This window comes from Geotrypetes seraphini, chromosome 15 (assembly GCF_902459505.1).
Source record: "Geotrypetes seraphini chromosome 15, aGeoSer1.1, whole genome shotgun sequence".
Lineage (NCBI taxonomy): Eukaryota > Metazoa > Chordata > Amphibia > Gymnophiona > Dermophiidae > Geotrypetes > Geotrypetes seraphini.
This window is the reverse complement of record NC_047098.1, coordinates 60,435,414-60,457,795: the sequence shown is the minus strand read 5'-3', so window position 1 is coordinate 60,457,795 and position 22,382 is coordinate 60,435,414. Positions and strand designations below refer to the sequence as shown.

At 37.1% G+C, this 22,382-nt stretch overlaps 1 protein-coding gene across 1 annotated transcript in view; it reads right to left on the bottom strand.

Moving 5' to 3' along the window:
* Positions 1-508: 508 nt before the first annotated feature.
* CCT6A (chaperonin containing TCP1 subunit 6A) overlaps positions 509-22,382 on the bottom strand; it is a 36,922-nt gene continuing 15,048 nt past the window's right edge. Inside the window, exons 10-14 of the mRNA XM_033921493.1 lie at positions 22,068-22,215; positions 19,755-19,888; positions 10,159-10,261; positions 9,670-9,742; positions 509-789 (exon numbers count right to left, since the gene is read on the bottom strand). Coding sequence (XP_033777384.1) covers positions 717-789; positions 9,670-9,742; positions 10,159-10,261; positions 19,755-19,888; positions 22,068-22,215 — 531 coding nt within the window. The 3' untranslated portion in view covers positions 509-716. The remainder of the gene's footprint in view (positions 790-9,669; positions 9,743-10,158; positions 10,262-19,754; positions 19,889-22,067; positions 22,216-22,382) is intronic.

The window sequence follows — 22,382 nt, the reverse complement described above, 5'->3', positions numbered from 1 at the left end:
TTTGTAAGTAAGCAATTGTTTATTCAGTTGCTTTAGTTCAGGGGTGTCCAATGTCGGTCCTTGAGGGCCGCAATCCAGTTAGGTTTTTAAGATTTCCCCAATGAATATGCATTGAAAGCAGTGCATGTATATAGATCTCATGCATATTTATTGGGGAAATCCTGAAAACCCGACTGGATTGCGGCCCTCGAGGACCAACATTGGACACCCCAGCTTTAGTTAGATTGTGAGCCTTATTGGACAGTTAGGGTTGTTTTTCCAAGCACCTTATATTAGTTTGTGAACCGCTGTGAACTTCGAAGAGGTATTGGCGGTATACAAATAAAAATTGTATTGTACTATTATGGGGGTGGGTTTTGGGATGGAGCCTGATTGGGAATATACTTTGTTGATATTGGTTAGAATTAGGGGGTGCTTGGCTTGAAGTTGAGAAACACTGGTCTACTTGACACAATGGCTGAAGGGCTAAATGGTACTGTTCATTGTCAAAAACCAAACAGAACAAAAATCACTGTAGAATTTTTAATTTATTCCATATGAATAAGTCCAAGGTTTTACATTTGAGTGTGACTGATTTACTGCAACAGTGAATAGTAAAACATTTTGTTATGCTTTCTTAATTAATGGTGAGCTGGAGTTAATATTGTTGTTCTGAGAAGTTATTTGGTGGAATTCCTTTTAAGTATATAGTCTTATCACAAATCAGCAAAATTCTTTCAGCCCTTGAGTGAGGACATCCCAGCTCTCATGATCTCATCAACCAGGAGAATATTGCTAGCGATCACCGTACTGAAAAAGAAAGTTTAACCAGGTCAATTATAGCAAACTGCTTACATGAACAATCACAACCACCCTGAAGCTTCCATGGGTTAATTTTCTGTCTTTCTTACAGGTTTAAAGATCTTTGTTGGTTGTAATTTATGAAAGATTAGTTTCTTACCTCAATCTTGTTTCTGTTAATACACAGGAATCCATACTTTAGCTGTTGATTCACACTAACTTCGAATCTGCAGAAGAATGTCACTTCAAGATCTTGAACTCCTCCCCTTCTGCAGTGGAGAACAGCTCCCTCTTCAGTTGGTACTAAAGCAATCAAACTCCACTGAAACAGAAGAAAAGAGGAAGGGCATGGGGAGTTTCCCTGGCAAAAAACATTCTGTTCCGCTCTAAACTTAAGCAATAGAACAACAATTTAACAGTAAACAAATTATGTGCATGAGTAGCTAGAAGCCAACCTGCTAAGTACAACCAGTAGGGGGTAGACACCACCAACTCCCACCACTCCAAGGGAATTCCTTGCTCCTGTAGTGATATGTCAGCTGAATCTTAAATACAGTAGAAGAGGTCCTGGATGGACCCTGGCAATGTCTGAGGCAAAAATCAGATGAATCAAGTCCACGCAGGGTGGGCTTTATGGGGTTGTCAATTGGGAAAGCGCTGCACAGGGGAATGAGAATGCCCTTTTCCTACACAGAATCTCGCCGTGTCAGCAGCAATTCCCACATTCTGCCTGCCGCTGACCTGGAAGTCTCTGATGCGGCAGAGGGAAGTCCCAGTGGGGCAGACCAAAAGTAGCCTGTTCAGAGCGCTGCCTCTCCCTGTTGGTCATCGCCGTTGCTGCTTTAGGAGACCTGGAAATGTCAAGACTCACTGAATCAGCAAGTTCAGTTTTTTTTAAGAAAACAAAAATTGATTTACTGAAGAGAATCAGTGAATTGATTTGAATCGGCAAGTCGAGGAGCACTAGTCTGGACCCACCAGAATCATCAGCACCTGATGAGTTGCTATCCTGCAGATGATCTGATCCACCATGGCTCATGGTGAAAACCAGAGAAGCAGCTCTGTGGGCCAGGGCTGAACTCTGGCATCTAAGCCCTGCACTTCCCCGTTCAGTTCTTCAACTGTAGAAGCAAACTGCCTTTGCATTCTTGGCTGTGGCCATTAGATCTACAGGGAGTCTGAAGGCATGCCATATGACTCATTGGCAGAAAATTGGGGGCCGAGCCACTGCAGGAGCCCTTGACTGCTGGCACTTGTAACTGCCAAATCTGTGTAGATCCCTAAAATGGCCTCAGACGAATAACCAGAGGAAAATTGATAGGATCTCCTAGAGGCATGAAAATCGTCTCTATCAAGCCCCCCCCCCCCGCCCCCCAGCAGAATGATGGCTCCTGTTGTCCGGGAGAGATTTGGGACAGCGATTCACCACACTGGCCATAAGGTCATCCAGTCCTTTGCCAAACAGCATCTGCCCCTTGGAAGGCAATTTGCTGAGAGTGGCCTTGAAAGCTTGTCTGATCCAGAACACCTGGTGGGCAGAAATGGAGTTAGCTGTAACTTTACTTAGCATTCTGATGTCATAAAAAGAATGCCACATAATCTACTCCCTCAAACATGTATGTTTGGGGGGGGGGGGGCAGGGATCCCCAAGCTCTGAAGAACTAATCTGCTATCTGGTATGACAGGCCCCTGTCACTAAGGAGGCAGCTGCTGCAGACTTGATACCTAAAATCAGGGCTTTAAACTATTTTAAAGGATCACATCCACTTTATGGTCCTGTGTGTCCTTTAGCATCACACTCTCTAGAAGGGAAGTGCGCTTGATCACCTGCATTACTGTGGAGTCCATGTATATTAAACATGAGAATTGGTTTTGAAAAACATATTTTATATATTTTAAACCTAAGGAAATTCTGAAAAGTACTACATCTATATTTTAACCTCTCTGACCTTTAAGTTAAGCAATTTTTATAGCCCCTCCTCTTTCTTCTGTGCTGACAGGGACACAAACTTATCAGCAGATGCTGAAAGCAGAAATGCAGGCTGGCTTTAACAGACAAGCTGTTTGATTTCACCTTTTTGAGAATGTCAAAAAGTGTATTGGGTATGTTATGTTTTATGCATATTCAGAAATTAATAAACAAAAATATGATTTGTGAAACTTTTTTCTATGTCAAAAGGAATTTTCTTTGTTCAAACCTAAGGACAGCCTCTATCGGCCGATTGGTTGACAAATGATGATGTCATACTGGATAGAAGGTATATATTGGTGAACAACTAAGCATAGAGTGGGATTCTTTGCTAGAAATGCCAGATTTTGGTCTCTGTAAAGACCCCCCAATGACGCAAATAAGCTTTTAATAGTTGTTATGGAAATTAATAAAATCAATCTTTTTGGAAACATTTGGCATCATTTGCCATTATTTCTGTACATTTCAAGTGGCGACCCAGATGGGACTGTCGCTTTAGAGCACGCTTGAGTCAGATTACCCTGCTTAATAGGCAGTGCAGTACTTTCTGGTCCTGTTAAGTAGGCTTTCCATAAAAGGCTGACAAAATCAGAAATGTCTTGCATTGGAAGACATTATACAACCCTGGAAGGGGGAATAGAAGATTTATTCTCCACCTCATTGCTGCTCAAATCTTCTAAGAAGTATGTCTTCCCCTTAGACTGGATCTTCTGGAATTTGGGGGGTTCCAAGGCCTTGGTAGACTGAATAGGGGCAGAGCCCAAAGCTCCCACCCCGTTCTCTCATGCCCCATGACATGTGGAACACAGCCATTCCTCAACAAGTAAATCTGCACAAAAACGCAGGATCCAGGGCTAGAATGGCCTGGGACATCCATGGAGGTTAACTCTAGACAAAACGAGTGGCTTTGAGGCAGAAACAATGAAGTTAAAAAAAAAAAAAAAAAAAAAGATTGCTAAAAATCCAAAATAGCCACCGTAAGGAAATTCTTACCAAAAAAGGGGCCAGAGAAGCTAAATCAAAATGTAAAAAAATAGTAATTTTAGGGTTTTAGAGAAGGAACCAAATCCTAACCTCAGAGACCCTAAAAAATTAAATTTCCAGAAGCCCCTCCCCCCCCCACAATTTCCACATAGGGAATAATGGGAGTACTTACTTACTGTGACTTCTGGTGCCTGTCAGCTTGTAACCTGCCTGCAGGGAAAGGATTTTTGTCTCAGATATTGTCAGAACTTTATGGGAATCTTCTGGCTGCCAGTTGGACAGACCTCAACCATGGACTCCCACCTTTGAAATTCCTCACAGTGATGGGGGGAGGGGGGTTGTTTCATAGGGGCCCCACAACCTGTGCTCAAACCCCCGATTAAAATCAGTGGGTAAGCAGCTCCCAGAGGAATGGACCCCAAGCTCCTTAAGGGACAAGAAGCAGGCTGGCCCCACAGGTTCTCAGTGAGATTGCTGGGAGCAGTAGTCTACCCACACGGGACTGTGTCCTTTCCCTGGCAGAGCAAGCCCAAGAATGGGACCTCTGAGCACCAAAGCCATGAAGAAACTCAAAAAACTGACGGAAATATATCTGAAAAATTATGATAGATTAAATTACAACTTTTGGTGGAATTCTGTATGTCATATTTACAAAATGGAGCGCACAATAGCAACACAGAAAGGATATTTTGGTAACTTTCAGAAGATTTGGGGACCATTAACAGACTTTTGTAATGAGTGATAACATTTTCCCAAAGTAAGATATTGGATAAGAGGGGGTGTGGGTGGGTATTATTAATCTTATATTACTATTTTTACTATTTTGGGATGGTATTTTTTGTAACGGGAGGGGAGGGGATGGGAGGGTTTTTTATTCTAATAATAATTGTTTAGATATTAGGTGTATTACATAATATTCAAGATATTGTGGAACATAAGTATGGTTTGGAATGTTGTATTTGATGTATTACATGAAACATAATCAAGTGTGTATTTATAAGTTCATATGATTTTATCTGATGCACTTGTTGTTATATAAAAAAATGAATAAAGAATTAAAAAAAAAATACAAAAAATGAAAATAACCAAAAAGAAGCAGATCAGAACACTTCTTCTGAGTTTGTGTAGAAGGAAAAACTGAAGAGGAAGCTGTTCTCCACTGCAGAATGGGATCTTAACCCTTCTGCATTCGTGGTTAGTGTGGGAATCAACAGCTAAGTACAGACTCCTGTGAAGAAGATTACGTACTTACCCTGGTAAGATATTTTCCAAAAGATAGGCGAGACATTCTAGAGACCATAGGGTTATTTCCCACTATTCGCATGGTCTGCAGGTTTTTCACTCTACCTCTAGTGTACTTCAGAGGCTAGTTTAGTGTCCTCTAGCAGTCAGTACCCAAGCATAGAGACACACACTCATCTGTGAAGTAGAGGCACTTGTACTAAACATTACCGTTAATATCCAACAGAGGCGTCAAAGGAGTTCAGAACTACTACCACAACAGGTTATACATATGTACAAACTTGTTAACCCCAAAGGGTTGACCAGTCTCCAAGAAACAGATTGGATAAGCAGAAGGAGACTAAAATCTGAAACAGGCACAGCAAGGACAGGGTGGGTGTCTAGAATGTTTCACCTATCTTCTGGAAAAGATCTTACCAGGGTAAGTACATAATCTCCTTTTCCAGTGCAATAGGTGAGGCTTTCTAGACCAGTGTTCAACCTTTCTACACCTACGGACTGGCGGAAATAAAATAATTATTTTGTGGAGCGGCAAACTACTAAGACTGAATTAAAAAACCCATCTCCGCCCCGTCCCCACAAGCTCAGTCCCTGCTCCATCCCTGCAAACCATCTGATCCCATCCTTACAAGCCTCAAATAGTTATGATTTTATATTGAACATATTTTATTAAAGTATAAAAAGAAACAATATTCTATGTAATTGTCATTTTATAAATACAAATAATACAAAGCACGGATCAACAAAACCCCTATCTCCCCTCCCCTTCACATATATCCCATCTACTATCAAGAAAACTGAAAAAGCCAAATTACAGAATGCTACACAGAAATATCATGCTAACAGAATACCGCATGAACACAGACAGGAATAGTGTTAGGGGACTGCAACTAGAGCAACTGCCCCCTTGGTCAGAGAGAGCCCTAAGCCAACTGGAAACTAAAGAAGCACTGCCTGGACTTTGCAGTCCCATTATGTCTAACACTAGCTCTATCAGGATGCATATTTCAAATCTGATATATTCTAATCACAAAATATAAATAAAATTATTTTTTTCTACCTTTTTTCATCTCTGGTTTCTGCTTTATCATCTTTTCACTCTCTTCCTTCCAGCGTCTGCCCCTTCCATCCATCCACTGTCTGCCCTCTCTCCCTTCCATATGGTATCTGCTTCTTTCTATGCCCCTCTCTCCTTTTAACATGATTCATTCCAGCTTCATTGCTCTCTTCATTTTTCTCTCTCCTACACCGGATCTAGCAGCTCAACTAAATAAATTCCACAACCCACTGGACTTTAATAACGTGCAGCCAGGCAGGTTGAAACTGCAAGGACCGAACCTCCTATCCACAGAGGGACCTTCAGCACCCTGGGGTCATTCAGGCAGGTAGAGCGGTAGTAGACAGAGCGAACCTTCTGCCTGTAACCCTGAAAAAATCTCTTTGAAGAGGATAAAAAATCTTGCCTGTAGTTATAAAAATATTGTCAGGAACCACTCAAGGGAGGATGCCCAGCCCCCTTGGGCCATGCTCTACTATCCTGTCAGGTCTTTGGGTGATGGTCCATTCCGAATTCAAGAGGTCAACCAGATCCTTGCCACACAACTGCTCCTGAAAAGGTAGCTGCGCCAGAGTTACCTCAGAGGGGAAATCACCAGCAACTGCCAAATCCAGAACATTTGGCGGGCCAGAATAGAATCTGCTGACACCCTTGCCAGCTCCTTCAAAAGGATAAATCAAATTACAGAACAATCGCAAACATCCCCTTCCTAGCAAAGCTGACTGAGAAGGTGGTATTTAAACAATTATCAGAATTCATAGAAAAAAACATTTTACATCCAAATCAAACAGGCTTCAGGCAGCATCACTCTACGGAACACTCGTTAATTGGCATGTCTATCTCCATACTTTACTATCTGGATCATCATAAATCTGTTCTCCTAGTTTCTATTGATCTCTCATCTGCTTTAGACACAATTGACCATTATCTCCTTTTAGATAGGCTGCAAACTATTGGCATTACGGATCAGGTCCTCTCTTGGTTTAGATCCTATTTCTCTAATCGATCCTCGATTGTGTCTTTCAACCATATTACCTCAGGAAGTTTCTCAGCAACACATGGTATTCCCGAAGGGTCCATCTTCTCATTACTTTTGTTTAATATTTTTCTTGCACCCTTGATGACTCTGCCAATCCATTGGTTTTAACGTATTCGCTTACGCTGATGATATTCAGCTTTTACACCCGATAAGACTCCAATAACCCTCTTGAAACAGCAATCAATAAAAAACTTGAACAGATTCAATGGCTTGATGCTAACAGTTAGCTCTCAATGTTAATAAATCAAATGTTATGCTCTTTTTCTCTGGAAAGATGGTCCCAAGCTCAATTTCCCAATCACTATCAAGATTGTCAAGTGATTAATTAATATATTTCTGAGTGATTATTGTACACTTATTGTAATTTCTGAAAATGAATAAAGATTTAAAAAAGAAAAAAAAGGGTACCACTCTACAGTCAATCAGTAGCATTAAGAACCTAGGGGTTATTTTTGATCATAAACTTATCACGACATTATTGTCAAATCAATTTTCTTCACACTACATCAAATTCATTTAATTTCAAAATTCTTATGTCCCAAGTCACTTAACACATTAATTCACTCACTGGTAATCTCAAAAATCGACTATTGTAATGCTCTATTTAAGGGAATAGCCCAAAGAGAAACCAGACGTTTACAGATTATCCAAAACGCTTCAATTAAACTCATAATGAAAGCTAAGAAATTCGACCATGTGACACCCCTCCATAAGAAAGTGCATTGGCTTCCAATTGCTCACCGCATAACATATAAAATAAGTCTGCTTAACTCAAATTTTTTTTATAAAACTCCTGCCTTCATTCACAGATTGATTCCCCACCCTCCAACAAGATTACTTAGGTCAAACGACCAACATTTATTAATTGTTCCCTCTCTCAAAAAAATTCACACACAGCAGCAATTCATCTTTTCTGTCACAGCCCCCCAAACATGGAATTCCCTCCCTATTAATTTAAGGGAAGAACGCAACCTAGACAGATTCAAGAACAAGTAAAAATGCTTTCTTTTTAAAGATGCATTTGACTGCTAGAAAGCTAGATTAGGAGCCTCAATTGAATCCTATTTCCCAACTTATTTGAAGCCCACTGCTCTCACCCTTCCTATTGTTTTTTTCCCCTGTCTTACTTACTATCAACAACTTGTATTTTTATTTCCCCAATTCTTCCTTTTGTTTAATATATTTTGTCAGGTTAGTTCTATTCGTTGGGTTTTGTTTCCCCCAGAAATTTTGTAATTTTACTTTTTTGTACATCGCTTAGAATTTTGAATAAGCGATTAATCAAATTTTTAATAAACTTGAAACTTGTAAACTTGAAACTTGTCATAGAAGCCATCTGCCATGTAGGCCATCCTAGCCCTCAAATCTGAGGAAAAGGCGTTTGTAGCTGATCTAGACAGAGTCGTGCCACAAAGGGCATAGGCACCGCAGCTCCATGGCTAATTAGCTGGTTCAAAACTTTCCGGAGAACCACATCCACCTGGCTATCTTGCATAGCTTTCAACATACCTGTCTCACCACTGGGGAGAGAGTTGCACCGGGTCAGCTAAGCCATCATGGAAACTCCCTTGGACTGACACAAAACTGCAGACACTCCTGTATCCGAGGATGCAAGCTACACATAGCCTAAGCTTTCTATAAAGGACCCTCCAGAGTCAACTTCGAGAACTATGAACGCATATCCGGAAGCCAGGAAAAGTTGCAGATTGCAAACAAATGCTGCAGTGCTAGGGAGAAAAAGTTGAAGAAATGAGAGGAGCAGGCTAGAATTCATGCTCAACTCTGGTAAGAATTCAGCAATGAGATCTGGGAACGCCTCAAACTTAAACAAGTGCTCGACAGTCGGATCTTCTCTAGGATCCACAGTCCCAAAGGGATACGCGGGGATCCAGCACTCAAATCCAAATTCCCAAATCTGGGAAATGCAGCAGTGTCGAAAAAGGATCAGGTAGGTCCTGAGCAGCTGCTGGGACCCCAGATACAGACAGCGCAGACGGAGGTGAAGAGACACCCTCGAGGCCACTCAGCAGCCAAGATACGTAGCAGGGGAAACAGAAAAGCACCCAGCAGCTGGACCCCTGGAGTTAAGTACGAACCTACAAAATCTCATAATTTCCCGTAGTCTCTCGAGACTATGACGGGAGCTCACACAGCCATTTCCTATTGGCAATCTACACGGGGCAGGAGTGTAGGAAGATCGCTCCTGCCCCAAAAGCCTGCTAGACCACCAGGTAAGGCTGGGATGCCGGGAGGAAGGCTGGAGAGAGGCGGGAACGTGCTAAACTATGGGGGGATTCCCCCTCCCCCCCAAAACTCACAAATATGTGAAATTGCGAGTGTCAAAACTGCGAATGGGGAGGGGGAAATGTAGTGGGAAATAACCCTATGGTCTCTGGAATGTCTCACCTATTGCACTGGAAATATGTAACAGAACAACAGATTAAGGAAAGGGGAGAGATGTTAAGAGAGTCTGATGCTAGGTTAGAACTGCATTAGGTCTTATGCAAGATGAACAGGGATCTTGCTCTTAAGTCTTGTACAACCAAAAATTTAAACAGGAAAGTTTACACTATCAGACTATATTATTAATAATTTTACCAAGAGTGTAGGAGCTGCTTTTTAACACTGTAGTTATCCCAGATTCCAGCCTCTGCTGCCACCATTGGTTCACCTGAAAAATATACATGCAGAATTATATTCTAAAACTTGTCAGAACACCACCACTTCCACTTGTGAGGTTGTTCTAATTTAATTCTAAACTATTCTGGTTCAGTATTTATTTCAGTTTTTAATGTACCGTCTTTCAGAGCATGAATCAAAGCAGCTTATTTATAGGAAAAAAAAACAACAAAAACTTTCATTCTTTGTGTAGTGGCTGTTGACCAGATTATTGAAAAAGAAATGGAGAATAAAGCAGAAAATATCATTGTGTCTCCTGGTGTGACAGCACTGTTTGCTAATCTGGTCATTTTATCTCAAAAAGCAGGAGTGATATAGAAGTTCAACTTTAACAGAATACCTGGCTGACAATCTATTCACAAAAATACTTTGATCTTACAGAAAATGCGATAGCTTAATAGATCTTACCAGTGTTCAAATCCACACCAATAAGTTGACCCGATTCTGCATATTCGGTCTGAATTTTTACTAATGTCTCCTGAGGATCATAGCCTGAATTTTGAGCAAGAACCTTCGGAATATAGAAAACAAATATTGAAGGTTTAAGTTTAAAGATCTAAGAAATCAAGTACAAAAACAACTTATAACTTGCATAATGAATCTTTTCAAAAGCAATGAGCATTCAAAAAACATGCATCTAAATTCAGGAAAGCTATATGTACCATTTAAACAAGTTTCTGCCTAAAATAAAATAGAGGCTTTTGATGGGCAATAGGAATTGGGGTGGCTTGGGAATACCAGATACAAAGTTGCCTTGAGGTTGCAGGTTCAAGCCCAGCACTGCTCCTTGTGACCCAGGGAAAGTCGCTTTAAACACTCCATTGTCCCAGGTACATTAAGTCAGACTGTGAGCCCACTGGGAGAGATAGGGAAGAATACTTGAATTTAAACCGCCTAGCTGTAAGTGGTGTATAAAATTAAAAAAAATGTATAATCAGGCTTGTCTTTTATGTCATCTAAGACTGGATTATTTTTTTTTTAAATTTTTATTTATAAGTTTTCCATTCTTACAATATTTGAGTAATATAATATACAATAAAGTTTTTTTTTACATATTTAAAATATTATCATTAATAATACATCGTATTTAAAATATACTATGATAAAGATTATACATTAGCATATAAAATATAATTTCCATCCCCTTTTTATATAGTATATTTCCATTAATTAGTCAAATCCCACCCCATTCATATATAATTATTTATCATTGTGCTAAGAACTAATCATTAGAATATTTTGTCAATGGTTGCCAAATTTTATTAAAATTAAGATGATTTCCCTGTTGTAACGCTATTATTTTTTCCATTTTATAAATATGACAAACAGAATTCCACCAGAACGTATAATTTAATTTGGTGTAATCTTTCCAATTTTGAGTAATTTGTTGCATGGCGACTCCTGTTAGTATTAGTAATAGCTTATTATTGTTTGCTGAAATCGGACTCTTAGTTCTCATTGCAGTACCAAATAATATGGTGTCATACGAGAGTCCTACGTGATTTTCTAGTAACTTATTAATTTGGGGCCAAATTAAATTCCAAAATGCGTTTACAAAGGGACAAAAAAAGATTAAATGATCTAACGTCCCTATTTCCAATTTACAATGCCAGCATCTATTAGATCTAGTACTATCTATTTTTTGCAGGCGCGTTGGGGTCCAGAATACTCTATGTAATAAAAATAACCATGTTTGATTCATAGATGCTGACCTTGTAGATCTTAATCTCCAGGACCAAAATCGTGGCCATTGAGATTCAGAAATTGTCTGACCTATCTCAATACTCCAAATATCCCTAAGACCTGTTTTCTTTTTTTTATTTAAAAATCCATATATCAATTTGTACCATTTTGCGGCTTGGTGACCCAACAAATCCGTCTGGAAACATAGAACCTGTAAACTATATTGATTATTTAGATTTTTCCATTCAGGGAACCCTACCTGAATGGCCTGCTTCAATTGCATCCATTTAAAATATTGTGATTTATTTAATCCAAATTTATTTTGCAATTGTGAAAAACTAAGCAGTGAACCTTCTGATATGATATCATTCAATGTTCTTATTCCTGCATTTATCCATTGTTTCCAGACGATTTTAAATCCGCCAATTCTGATCCTGGAGTTTATCCATATTGATTGATTTAGAGATTTAGCAATAGGTTCAGGTGATAAATTACTAATATATCTCAATGTTTTCCAAGTGTCAAATAAAATTCTGTGGTCTTTGTATCTTTTAGGCATTGTTATAGTTATTAACTGTTCTGGATATAAGGGGAACAGGAGCCGCCATTCTAAATATAGCCAATCTGGTACATTTTCTAGAAGCTCTGGGAGAATCCAATACATACCCTGTCTTAAGATATAGGCTTGATGATACCTATAAAAATTTGGAAAATTTACCCCCCCTTCCATAATTGGTCTTTGTAATGATACTAAAGCGATTCTTGATCTTTTCCCACACCAAACAAATTTTGTAAGAATATTGTTAAGTTTTTTATAAAATGACCCCTGAAAAAATATTGGAATCATACTCATTTGGTAACAAACCACAGGCAATATCATCATTTTAATTGTTTGAATTCTTCCCCACCAAGAAAGATGTAATGGATTCCATTGCTCACACATTTCTGTTATTTTTTTCAATAAAAGTTTTTCATTCTCTTTGACTGTGTCTTCAATTGTATTTTTGATCATAATTCCTAAGTATTTTATACCATCATCTTTCCAAATAAATGAATATGGGTCAAATAATCCTTTGGTACAATGAACATTTATTGGGAGAATTTCAGATTTGTTCCAATTAATTTTATATCCAGAAAAAGTACCATATGTTTCTATTAAATTAAGTATACATGGAATAGTAGTTTCCGGTTTTCTTAAATATAATAATATATCATCTGCATATGCAGATATTTTAAATTCAAAATTGTTAAATGATATTCCCTCTATCTCCTTAGTTTTGTTTATTGCAATTAATAAAGGTTCTAGGACAATATCAAAAAGTAAAGGAGACAGAGGGCATCCTTGTCTAACTCCCCTGTGCAAGTTAAATCTATTTGATAAATTATTATTAATATATAATCTTGCTCCAGGAGAGCTATACAATGTCTGAATCATTTCAATAAAACCGGATCCTATACCAAACCATTGTAAAGCTTGGTATATAAAATTCCATTCCACTCTGTCAAAAGCTTTTTCTGCATCTAAAGATATTAAAAAAGCTGGATCATTTATATTTTTTGCTAAATTTAATGAGTGGAATGCTAATCTAGTATTATTTGATGAATGTCTTTTAGCAATAAATCCTGTTTGATGTACATCAATAATGAAAGGGAGAGCTTTTGCCAATCTTAATGCTAATACTTTAGCCATTAATTTGTTATCCACATTCAATAATGAAATAGGCCTGTAATTTGAAACCAGAGTAGGATCTTTGTTTGGTTTTGGTAAGACTATAATTATTGATTCTGCCATAGTACCAGAAATTTTTCCATTCTTTATTTGATATTGATATAAATTTAACAGATGTGGTAATATGATATTTTGAAAAAATTTATAAAATTCAACAGTATACCCATCTCCACCTGGAGCGGATCCAACTCTAAGAGACTTCAATGCTGTTTCTAATTCTTTTAAAGATATAGGTTCTTCTAAACTTCCTTTTATATGATCTGGAATATTTGGTCCAATATATGAATTTAAAAAAGTTAATCCGTCTTGTTCTTTATTTTCATAAGAATTGGAAGTATATAATTCTTTATAAAAATCAAGAAATTGTGTTATAATATCTTTTGTGTTGGTATGTGTGTTACCTTTTGTATCTTTAATTGCAATAATCTTAGATTTTCTTTTCTTTGCTTTTAGAAAGTTTGCTAATAATTTACCAGCTTTATTTGAATTTCCATAATATTGTACTTGTTTGTTGAAAATGTCTTTCCTCACAATTTGAGAAGAAATTTCATTGTATTTAACTTTTAATTTTAATAATTCTTGTAATGTATTATTTTCCCATTTCTCAATTAATTTATTTTCTAATAATTTAATTTGCTTTCCCATCTCAATAAATTGTTTTTTTTTTTGTTTGTTAATAAATGTTGAATATGAAATAATATTTCCTCTCATAGTTGCTTTAAAAGCATCCCATAAGATCTCAGCATTAATATCATCTGATTCATTAAATTGAAAGAATTCTTGCATTTTTATTTTGAAATCTTCAAGAAATTTTGAATCCGCTAATAAATCATTATTAAATCTCCAAATTAAATCAGAGTTTTCAGCATCATAATTTTGAAGATTAATCCACACACCAGCATGATCTGAAATTATAATGGGATCAATTACTGCTTTTAAGACACGCTGCGCTATATTATTAGAAACAAATATATAATCAATTCGTGAAAAGGATTTATGGACCTGAGAACAAAAAGAAAATTCCTGATCATTAAAATGAAGAATTCGCCATATATCTACTAAATCACAAGATAGTATCAAATTATCTAAGCCTAATGATTTCATAACTTTACTTGGTTTTTTATCCAATATCGGATCCATTACAGCATTGAAATCCCCTGCTACTATTAAATTAGATGTAGCCAGTGGTAAGAGCAATTGTTGAATTTGTTTAAAAAACTCCATTTGATTCGTATTAGGAGCATATAAATTGAATAAATTCAGGGTAGTATTTCCCAGAACCATTTCGACATGCACCCATCTTCCTAAGGGATCATAATTAATTAGTTTAAAATCTGCATTACATTTTTTATTTATTAGAACAGCCACTCCAGCCTTTTTCTTTAAAGCCGGTGCAAATAAACATTTAGAAATAAAACCTCCAGATAATTTTTTTGATTCAATTTCCGAAAGATGAGTTTCTTGAATAAAATAAATATCCGCATTTTGATTTTTAAGGAACGATAATAATTTCTTCTTCTTAATAGGATGATTTAAACCATTGACATTCAGCGAATACATTTTTAGATCCATCTGATTAATAATTATACTTAATCAATATTCTATGATTGTTTACATGATTAGCTCCTAGCACATTCATTGAAAATTTATCCCCTAACCCACCCATTATTTTCCCTCCCCTCCCACCCATTATCTTATTCTGATTTGGAACACGCATTGGTCATGCAAAACCTACATCTCCATCTCCAGGCAACTAATAATACATTATATTATTTAAAATATATTTCTGAATTCAATACATTCTATATACTTCCACCCTTATATTATTAAAAATTATATTCATTTAATCTATAAAATTTTATAAATTTACTGAGAATTAAATATATTTGAATTATAAAATTAAATTCAATATCATGCATACTTGTAATATAATATTTCTAATAAATAAACATATTTCAAATATAGCTCTTATTCTCTATATATCTGATATAATATTAATAATAATGCATTTCAATCATTTTCATAGATCATATATATCTGTAATTCATCATATAAATTAAATATATCCATTTTTATATAAATATTAATATTAATAATAATGCATTTCAATTATTTTCATAAATCATATTCATAATGAATTAATTTGAATGAATAATTGAATAAAATAAACATTTTATCTCAATAAATAAGTTTTATAATAAATTCATGTTTTATTAATTATCTACCAATCAATTACTTAATTTTTGTTTTTCATAATAAGTTAATATGACTGAATATTTGAATTTAATAAAAAATTTTATAATAGATATCTATTTTATTAATTAATCCTTTCAATATTCAAATTTTTTTCTTGTATATATTTCATAAAATTATAATTTTCTTACATAGAATTAAAATATTGTTTTTATAATAAATTAATATATTTCATTTTTATATATTATTCTCAATATAACAGTAACTAATTTTCTTTTCAATATTTTTAATAATAAAAACATTGTAATTCGTTTCATTATTCATTAATCATAATAAGTTAGTATGCTATATAATTGAATAAATTCTATATTTGATTAAATTATGTATTATATAAATAAATTTATAATAATTTAATAATTTTTTATATTATATTTATATATATATTTTTTTTTAATTTTTTTTTTTTTCCTATTAATATTAATGAATATAGATGCTAATATATTATTAATAATTAATTTAATAAAATAATATTTTATTATTGCATTCAGTATATCAGTATAAATATTTCCAGTTAGTATCATTTCTTATTTCTTAATTAATTTTTTTTTTTAATAATCTTCTTTCTTTTCCCTTTTTTCCATGTCCTTTCTTATTTCTTCTTTCTTCTTTCTTCTTTTTTTTTTTTTTTTTCCTTCAGCATAGTTATTTTTTTTCCATGTCCTTTCTTGTTTCTTCTTTCTTCTTTCTTCTATCTTTCTTCAGCATAGTTATTTATTTTTTTTTTTATGTGAATATAGGATCTTTTTGTGTCAAAAATTCTTTCAGTTTTGCAGGGTCTTGAAAGTATATGGATTTATTTCCACTGGATACTCTCATAGTAGATGGATAATATAGTCCATATATGTATCCTTTTTCTTTCAGCTGCTGTCTGTATGTGAGGAATTGTTTTCTTATGTTTGCTGTATATCTAGCAAAATCCTGAACTAAAATCAGTTTTGATCCTTTGTAGTTCAAGTTTTTATTTGCTTTTGCCATTTTTAATATTTCTTGAGCTTGTTGATATCTTAAAACCTTGAATATCAAAGGTCTTGGAGCAGCCTGATTTACTGGCTTTCTTGTGGGGATTCTGTGGGCTCTTTCAATTTCTAACGGCCATTTTGAATTGAGCTGAAGTAGTTTAGGCAAAAGATTTTCCAGGAATTGCACAGGATCTCCCCCTTCAATATTTTCAGCCAGCCCCAAAATTCTGATGTTCTTTCTTTTTCCTCTATTCTCCATGTCCACCATTTGATTTTTTAAAGCTGTTATTTCTTTTTTATCTTTGTCATATTCCTGTGTGAAGGAATCAAACCTCTCCATTTTTTCTTCCAGCACTGTCATTCTCAGTCTCTCCGTTTGGATCTCTTGTTTCATGTTGAGAAGTTCTTCTTTTACTTCATTTATTTTATTGGCATTTTCAGTCAGCATTAGTTTTATTTTGAAGAGTTCAGTCATTATATCAGATTTTTCAGTCAGTTCTTCAGTCTCCATCGGGAACGGTACACTCGATGGTGACAGGGGAGTAACTTTTGTTCTTTTTGCTGATATTCCTGAAGTTGAAGGTTTTTCAGCTTTCCCCTGCTTCATGCTTGCCATCTCCGACGTTGTTTTATATATTTTTAGTGGCGATTTGAAAAAGTGAAAGTTTTATTTTTGTTCCGTTTGTTGCCTGGATACGGGAGCGCTGCGGTTAGGCTGCCATATCGTGCGCGCTCCAAGCCACGCCCCCCCTAAGACTGGATTATGAAATCAAGTGTTTACAAATGTACCATGTGAAAGAGAAACATCCAATCCAAATATAAAACCAGCAGATATCATAAAAATATATACGGTAAGTACAGTAGTTTTATTGGAACGAACACTGATAAGGAGAAACTAGGTCTTACCTGCTAATTTTCTCTTTTAGTTCCTCCAGACTGGCAGAGACGGATGGGTTTATACGCCTTTGCTAGCAGACTGAGACTGAACACACTGAATTCTAACAGTACAAGTCTTACGAATAGCCAAGCAGGAGCCCCAAACTAAAAGCCTGGGTTTTTTTTTTCCATCATTCAAAAGTTTAAGGAAAAACATAATTGATGGAGAAGAATCAGAACAGGCAACCAAAACTGTCCCCACAATCCGCCAGCTACACTAGATGCCGTTGCTCCACAATAATTATTTACACTCCTCAGAAAAAAAGGCAAAAAGAACAAAAATCATCATATCGCATTACTTAGAAACCCCCCCTACAACTCTTTGCATCATGAAACAGAAAAATACTGGGTGAGTTCTGTGCCAGTCTACAGAAACTAAACGAAAGAAAATTGGCAGGTAAGACCTAATTTCTCCTTTATCATCCTTCCAGACCGGCATAGATGGATGGAACATACAGAAGTAGTACCCATCACGAGTGGGACGCTCGAAGGGCCACCACCACAAGAATGCACTCACCAAAAACAGCGTCCTGATGCGCCTGAACATCCACCCGGTGGTAGTGACAAAAGATTGCAAAGAAGAACAAGCTGCAGCATTACAGATATCTACTAGGGGCACAACAGAAGTCTCAGCCAAGGAAGCCGCCTGACCGAGTGGAATGAGCATTGAGAAAGTCTGGAACTGTTTTTTTTCTGAAGAAGCTATGCTGAAGTGATAGACTTTGATCCATCGTGCAATCGAAGCCTTAGAGGCACTTTCTCCCTTACAAGTGCTCACTAGGAGACCAAAAAGATGATCAAACCATTGGAACTCCTGAATCCTTTTCACGTAAGTGCAGAGCACTCTATGGACATCCAACTTGTATAACTGCCTCTGTTCCAACGTACCCTCCCGAATACCCAAAACCAGAAGGGCGAAAATGACCTTAGGCAGAAAAGAAGGAGCAGACTGTAGCACTACACGCTCCTTCAAAAATTCCAAAATGGGAGCACTACAAGAAAAGGCTTGCAACTCCGACACGCATCTTGTTGAAGTAATAGCTACAAGAAAAAATGTTTTCAAAAGTAAGGTCTTTCAGTGTGCAGGCGCTAAAGGGCTCAAAGGGAGGCCGAATCAGCATCAAAAGCACTAGATTGAGATTCCAAGCTGGAACCGAAGGGTGAACTGGAGACCTAATCAACTTGGTAACCCTCAAAAAAAACAGATCACATCAGGAAGAGATGACGCACAAAGACTGTGCAAAGAACCTCTAAAGCAGGGGTGTCTACAACTTTTTTGGCCTGTGAGCTACTTTTAAAATGACCAAGTCAAAACCAACAATAAAATTTAAAAAAAGCACACTGTGTGCAGAGAAAATGTTAATCATCATTTATATCTGGGTTTTTTTTTCCCCAAAGAGGTCAAGGCAGATGACTAAAATATGCAATGCCACCTCAGTAACAACTATACAAAAAGACAAATTTTTTTTTTTAATTAGGTTTTTATATACCGCCTATCAAGGGTATCTAAGCGGTTTTACAATCAGGTATTCAAGCATTTTCCTTAACTGTCCCGGTGGGCTCACAATCTAGCTAATATACCCCCCTCCCCTTTTACTAAAATATGATAGCAGTTTTTAGCACAGGGAGCTGTGCTGAATGCCCCACGCTGCTCCCGACGCTCATAGGCTCCCTGCGCTAAAAAAACACTATTGCTGTTTGATCACTAAATTTAAAATAAAACCATTTTTCCTACCTTTGTTGTCTGGTGATTTCATGAGTCTCTGGTTGCACTTCCTTCTTCTGACTGTAAATCCAATACAGTGGTACCTCGGTTTATGAGTGCACACGGTTTGCGAGTGTTTTGCAAATCGAGATTTTTGAATTTTATGCTACTTGAAATGATTTAAATCATTTTGGGCAAAAATTTTGAGACATTACAAAAATTTCCATTATTTCCTTATTCAGCTTACTATTTACTGAATGTAAAATAGAGGTGGATGTAAAATAGGTCTGCACGGGAACGAGGATCGCAGGAATCCCCCCCTAACCCATGGGACTCCCACGGGGATGGAAGGCTATGGAAGCAGGGTTCGTCCATATAATATAGTAAGAGAGGATGTTTATAAGTTAATTACCTGAACAGAAAACAAACAAACAAAACAAAAAAAAGAGTTCCACCAAAGAGATTCCACAAGGAAAACAGCAACGCAAACACAAAAAAAAACAAACTGTGGAATTGATGATCCTGTCAGAAGTAATTGCTGCTTTTTATGGGGACGGGCGGGGATGGAGGTAATTCCTTGCGGGGGATGGGTGGGGACAGAGAGGATCCTGACGGGGACGGAGAGGATCCTGGCGGGGACGGGTGGGATTTCTGTCCCCGCAACTCTCTAATGTAGAACAGAAATTTGTGGTTCAAAGGGTCCTATTCAAAATAGTTTGGAGCAGAGAGCACGCCATACCTTTGGAATGATGAGCAGAGCATCAGCAAATGCTTGGACACCGAGCTGGGCTCTGCCCTTAACAATGGGCTTGTGCTTAACTAGGGCATCTGCTATCGCCACTTCTAATGCACCTGCACCTGCAACAACACAACCTAAAACAGAAAAGACAAGTGGCTTGAAACATTCTGATGAACCACCATCTCAAACACCAACTTACTGTATTATCTTATTCACTTTAGCTTACTAGAAAGTTTCAAGATGCCTGAATTTGACATTTAAAATAGGGACAAGTTTAAGCATTTAATTTTATCCATCTGAAATCCATATGTGGCCTTATTTGGGATTCAGCTCACCTTTCACAGTAGTTCTAGCCAAGTACTGCATGCCTTTCTCTGTCCCTGAAGGACTTGCGTTACAATTTGAGTTTCCTATAGTGATGTGAAAAGCTTCCCCCCCCCCTAATTTCCATTTATTGCATATATGTCGAATGGAATAGTTTCTGATCATTAACAAAACAATACAAGACAAAGGGAACCTGAGTAAATGCAAAACTCTTTACTTATTGTTTGAATTGTTTACAATACAGCAGAATCTTGATTATCCAAATTGTCAGATAACTGAAAAGTTGGATAATATGAACACACTAAATAAAGTGCAGTGAAAACAGATTCAGCAGCTAAGCCAGACAGAGGTAGATGCTGCCCTTCCATTTAATCGGTTGCCAGAAAAGTGAGGGGAAAAAGGACATCATTTGGGGGTGGGAGGATAGCGCAGTTGCTTACTTGTAACGGGTGTACTCCATAGACAGCAGGGGAATGCAGCCACACTTGAAGGTGAGTCCCAAGCTGAAGAAATAGATGGGTGGAGGTGCCCTTTATATTGCAAATAAATTCCTCAGAACAGATTGTCCAAAACAAGTGTCATGCGCTGAGCTGTGGTCCAAGCAATAATGTTTGCTAAAAGTATGAACTGAAGACCATGCAGCAGCATTGCAAAATCTTGAATGGCAACTGATTGAAGATGTGCAACTAAGGAAGCCATAGCCCGTACTCTATGTGCTCCAATGAAGCCAAGGCATGGCACATGAGCCCTTTTGATAACAGAAAGATACAATGTGTAATCCACGAGGAAATAGTTATTTTGGTAACTGGTTGACCCTGGGTAAAAGGGTTGACAGAAACAAAAAGTTGATTGGTTGTATGGAAGTCTTTTGTACGTTGAAGGTAAAACAGCAATGCACATCTGCAGTCTAAAGGGTGGAGGGATTCTTCTGCTGAAGAAGAGTGAGAAGGATGAAAAAAGGATGGTAAAGTGATAGCTTGGTTAAGGTGGAAATCAGTGACTACTTTTGGAAGAAACTTTGGATGAGACCACATTCGCACATTTGTTGGAAAAAATTGAAAGTAAGGATAATCGGTTACCAAAGCTTGAAGCTCACCGAGTCTTCTGGAAGAAGTAAGCGCTGTCAAAAAAGCTGTTTTCCATGTGAGAAATACCAATGAAGCAGATACTAAAGGTTCGAATGTTTCGGACATGAGAAATAGGTTTACCGTCAACCTGGGAATGATATGCTGAGAGGTGATATCTGACCAAGTTGGACTGAAGCCCCGAATCTGATAGGTGAAGGTAAGACAACAGTGTAGAGACAGAACATTGAAGGGGGTTTTATGATTTAGAATGCGCCCAAATTGAGAAACGTGTAGGGAACAAACACATCTATGTGGATAGTACTGCTGGAGTTCTAATCTGAACATTGAGCCCTTCTAAAAATTTTCAGTTAGGAGGGCAAATGTTCCATTGAGACCTCTATAGGGGCTCATTACCTATGTTCAAAACTATGGTTAGACCCAACTTCTACCATCACCAAAAATGATTTTTCCCTTTTGCTGTCCCAGGCACTCTCTAAAGTTAAGAGGATAGATTTCGTACAAACATAAGGAGAATGGTGGAAAACTGGAACGCTCTTCCGGAGGCTGTTATAGGGGAAAAAACCCTCCAGGGATTCAAGACAAAGTTAGACAAGTTCCTGCTGAACCAGAACGAATGCAGGTAGGGCTGGTCTCAATTAGGGGCCGCCGCAGGAGTGGATTGCTGGGCACGATGGACCACTGGCCTGATCGAGCAGCGGCAATACTTATGTTCTTATAAGAGTATTGCACAGAGTATAAAAACCCCCATTGTTCTACAACCCAGAAAGTACAAGTTCAGAGTCAGACCTACTCCAAGTAGTATATTCATTACAGTCATTAGCATGAAACAAAATAATGTAAAAAGAAAAAAAAGAATTAGCACATCAAAAGCAACATCTAAAAATCTGGAAGAACCTTTTACCATCATCAATTGCGTTTTTAACAGCTCGCAGTCCATCTCTTACTGCATCCTTGATCTGTGTGAGCGTGTGGGTGTTTGGCCCCTTGATCAGCAATGTTACAGAGCGTGGGTTGTCACACTTCTCAATAAAGGTGAACTTCTCTTCTCCCTGTGTGGGAAGAGGATACACATTTATTTGTACTATCTGCTTATTTTTCAACTCTAGTGCAAGAGGTACCAGATTTTTCAAAGTTTCCAAAATTCTGTATTAATAATACAGCATGTTTGTATACACTTGTATTTTAAGTTATTTGCAATTTTATTTTACTTTATAAA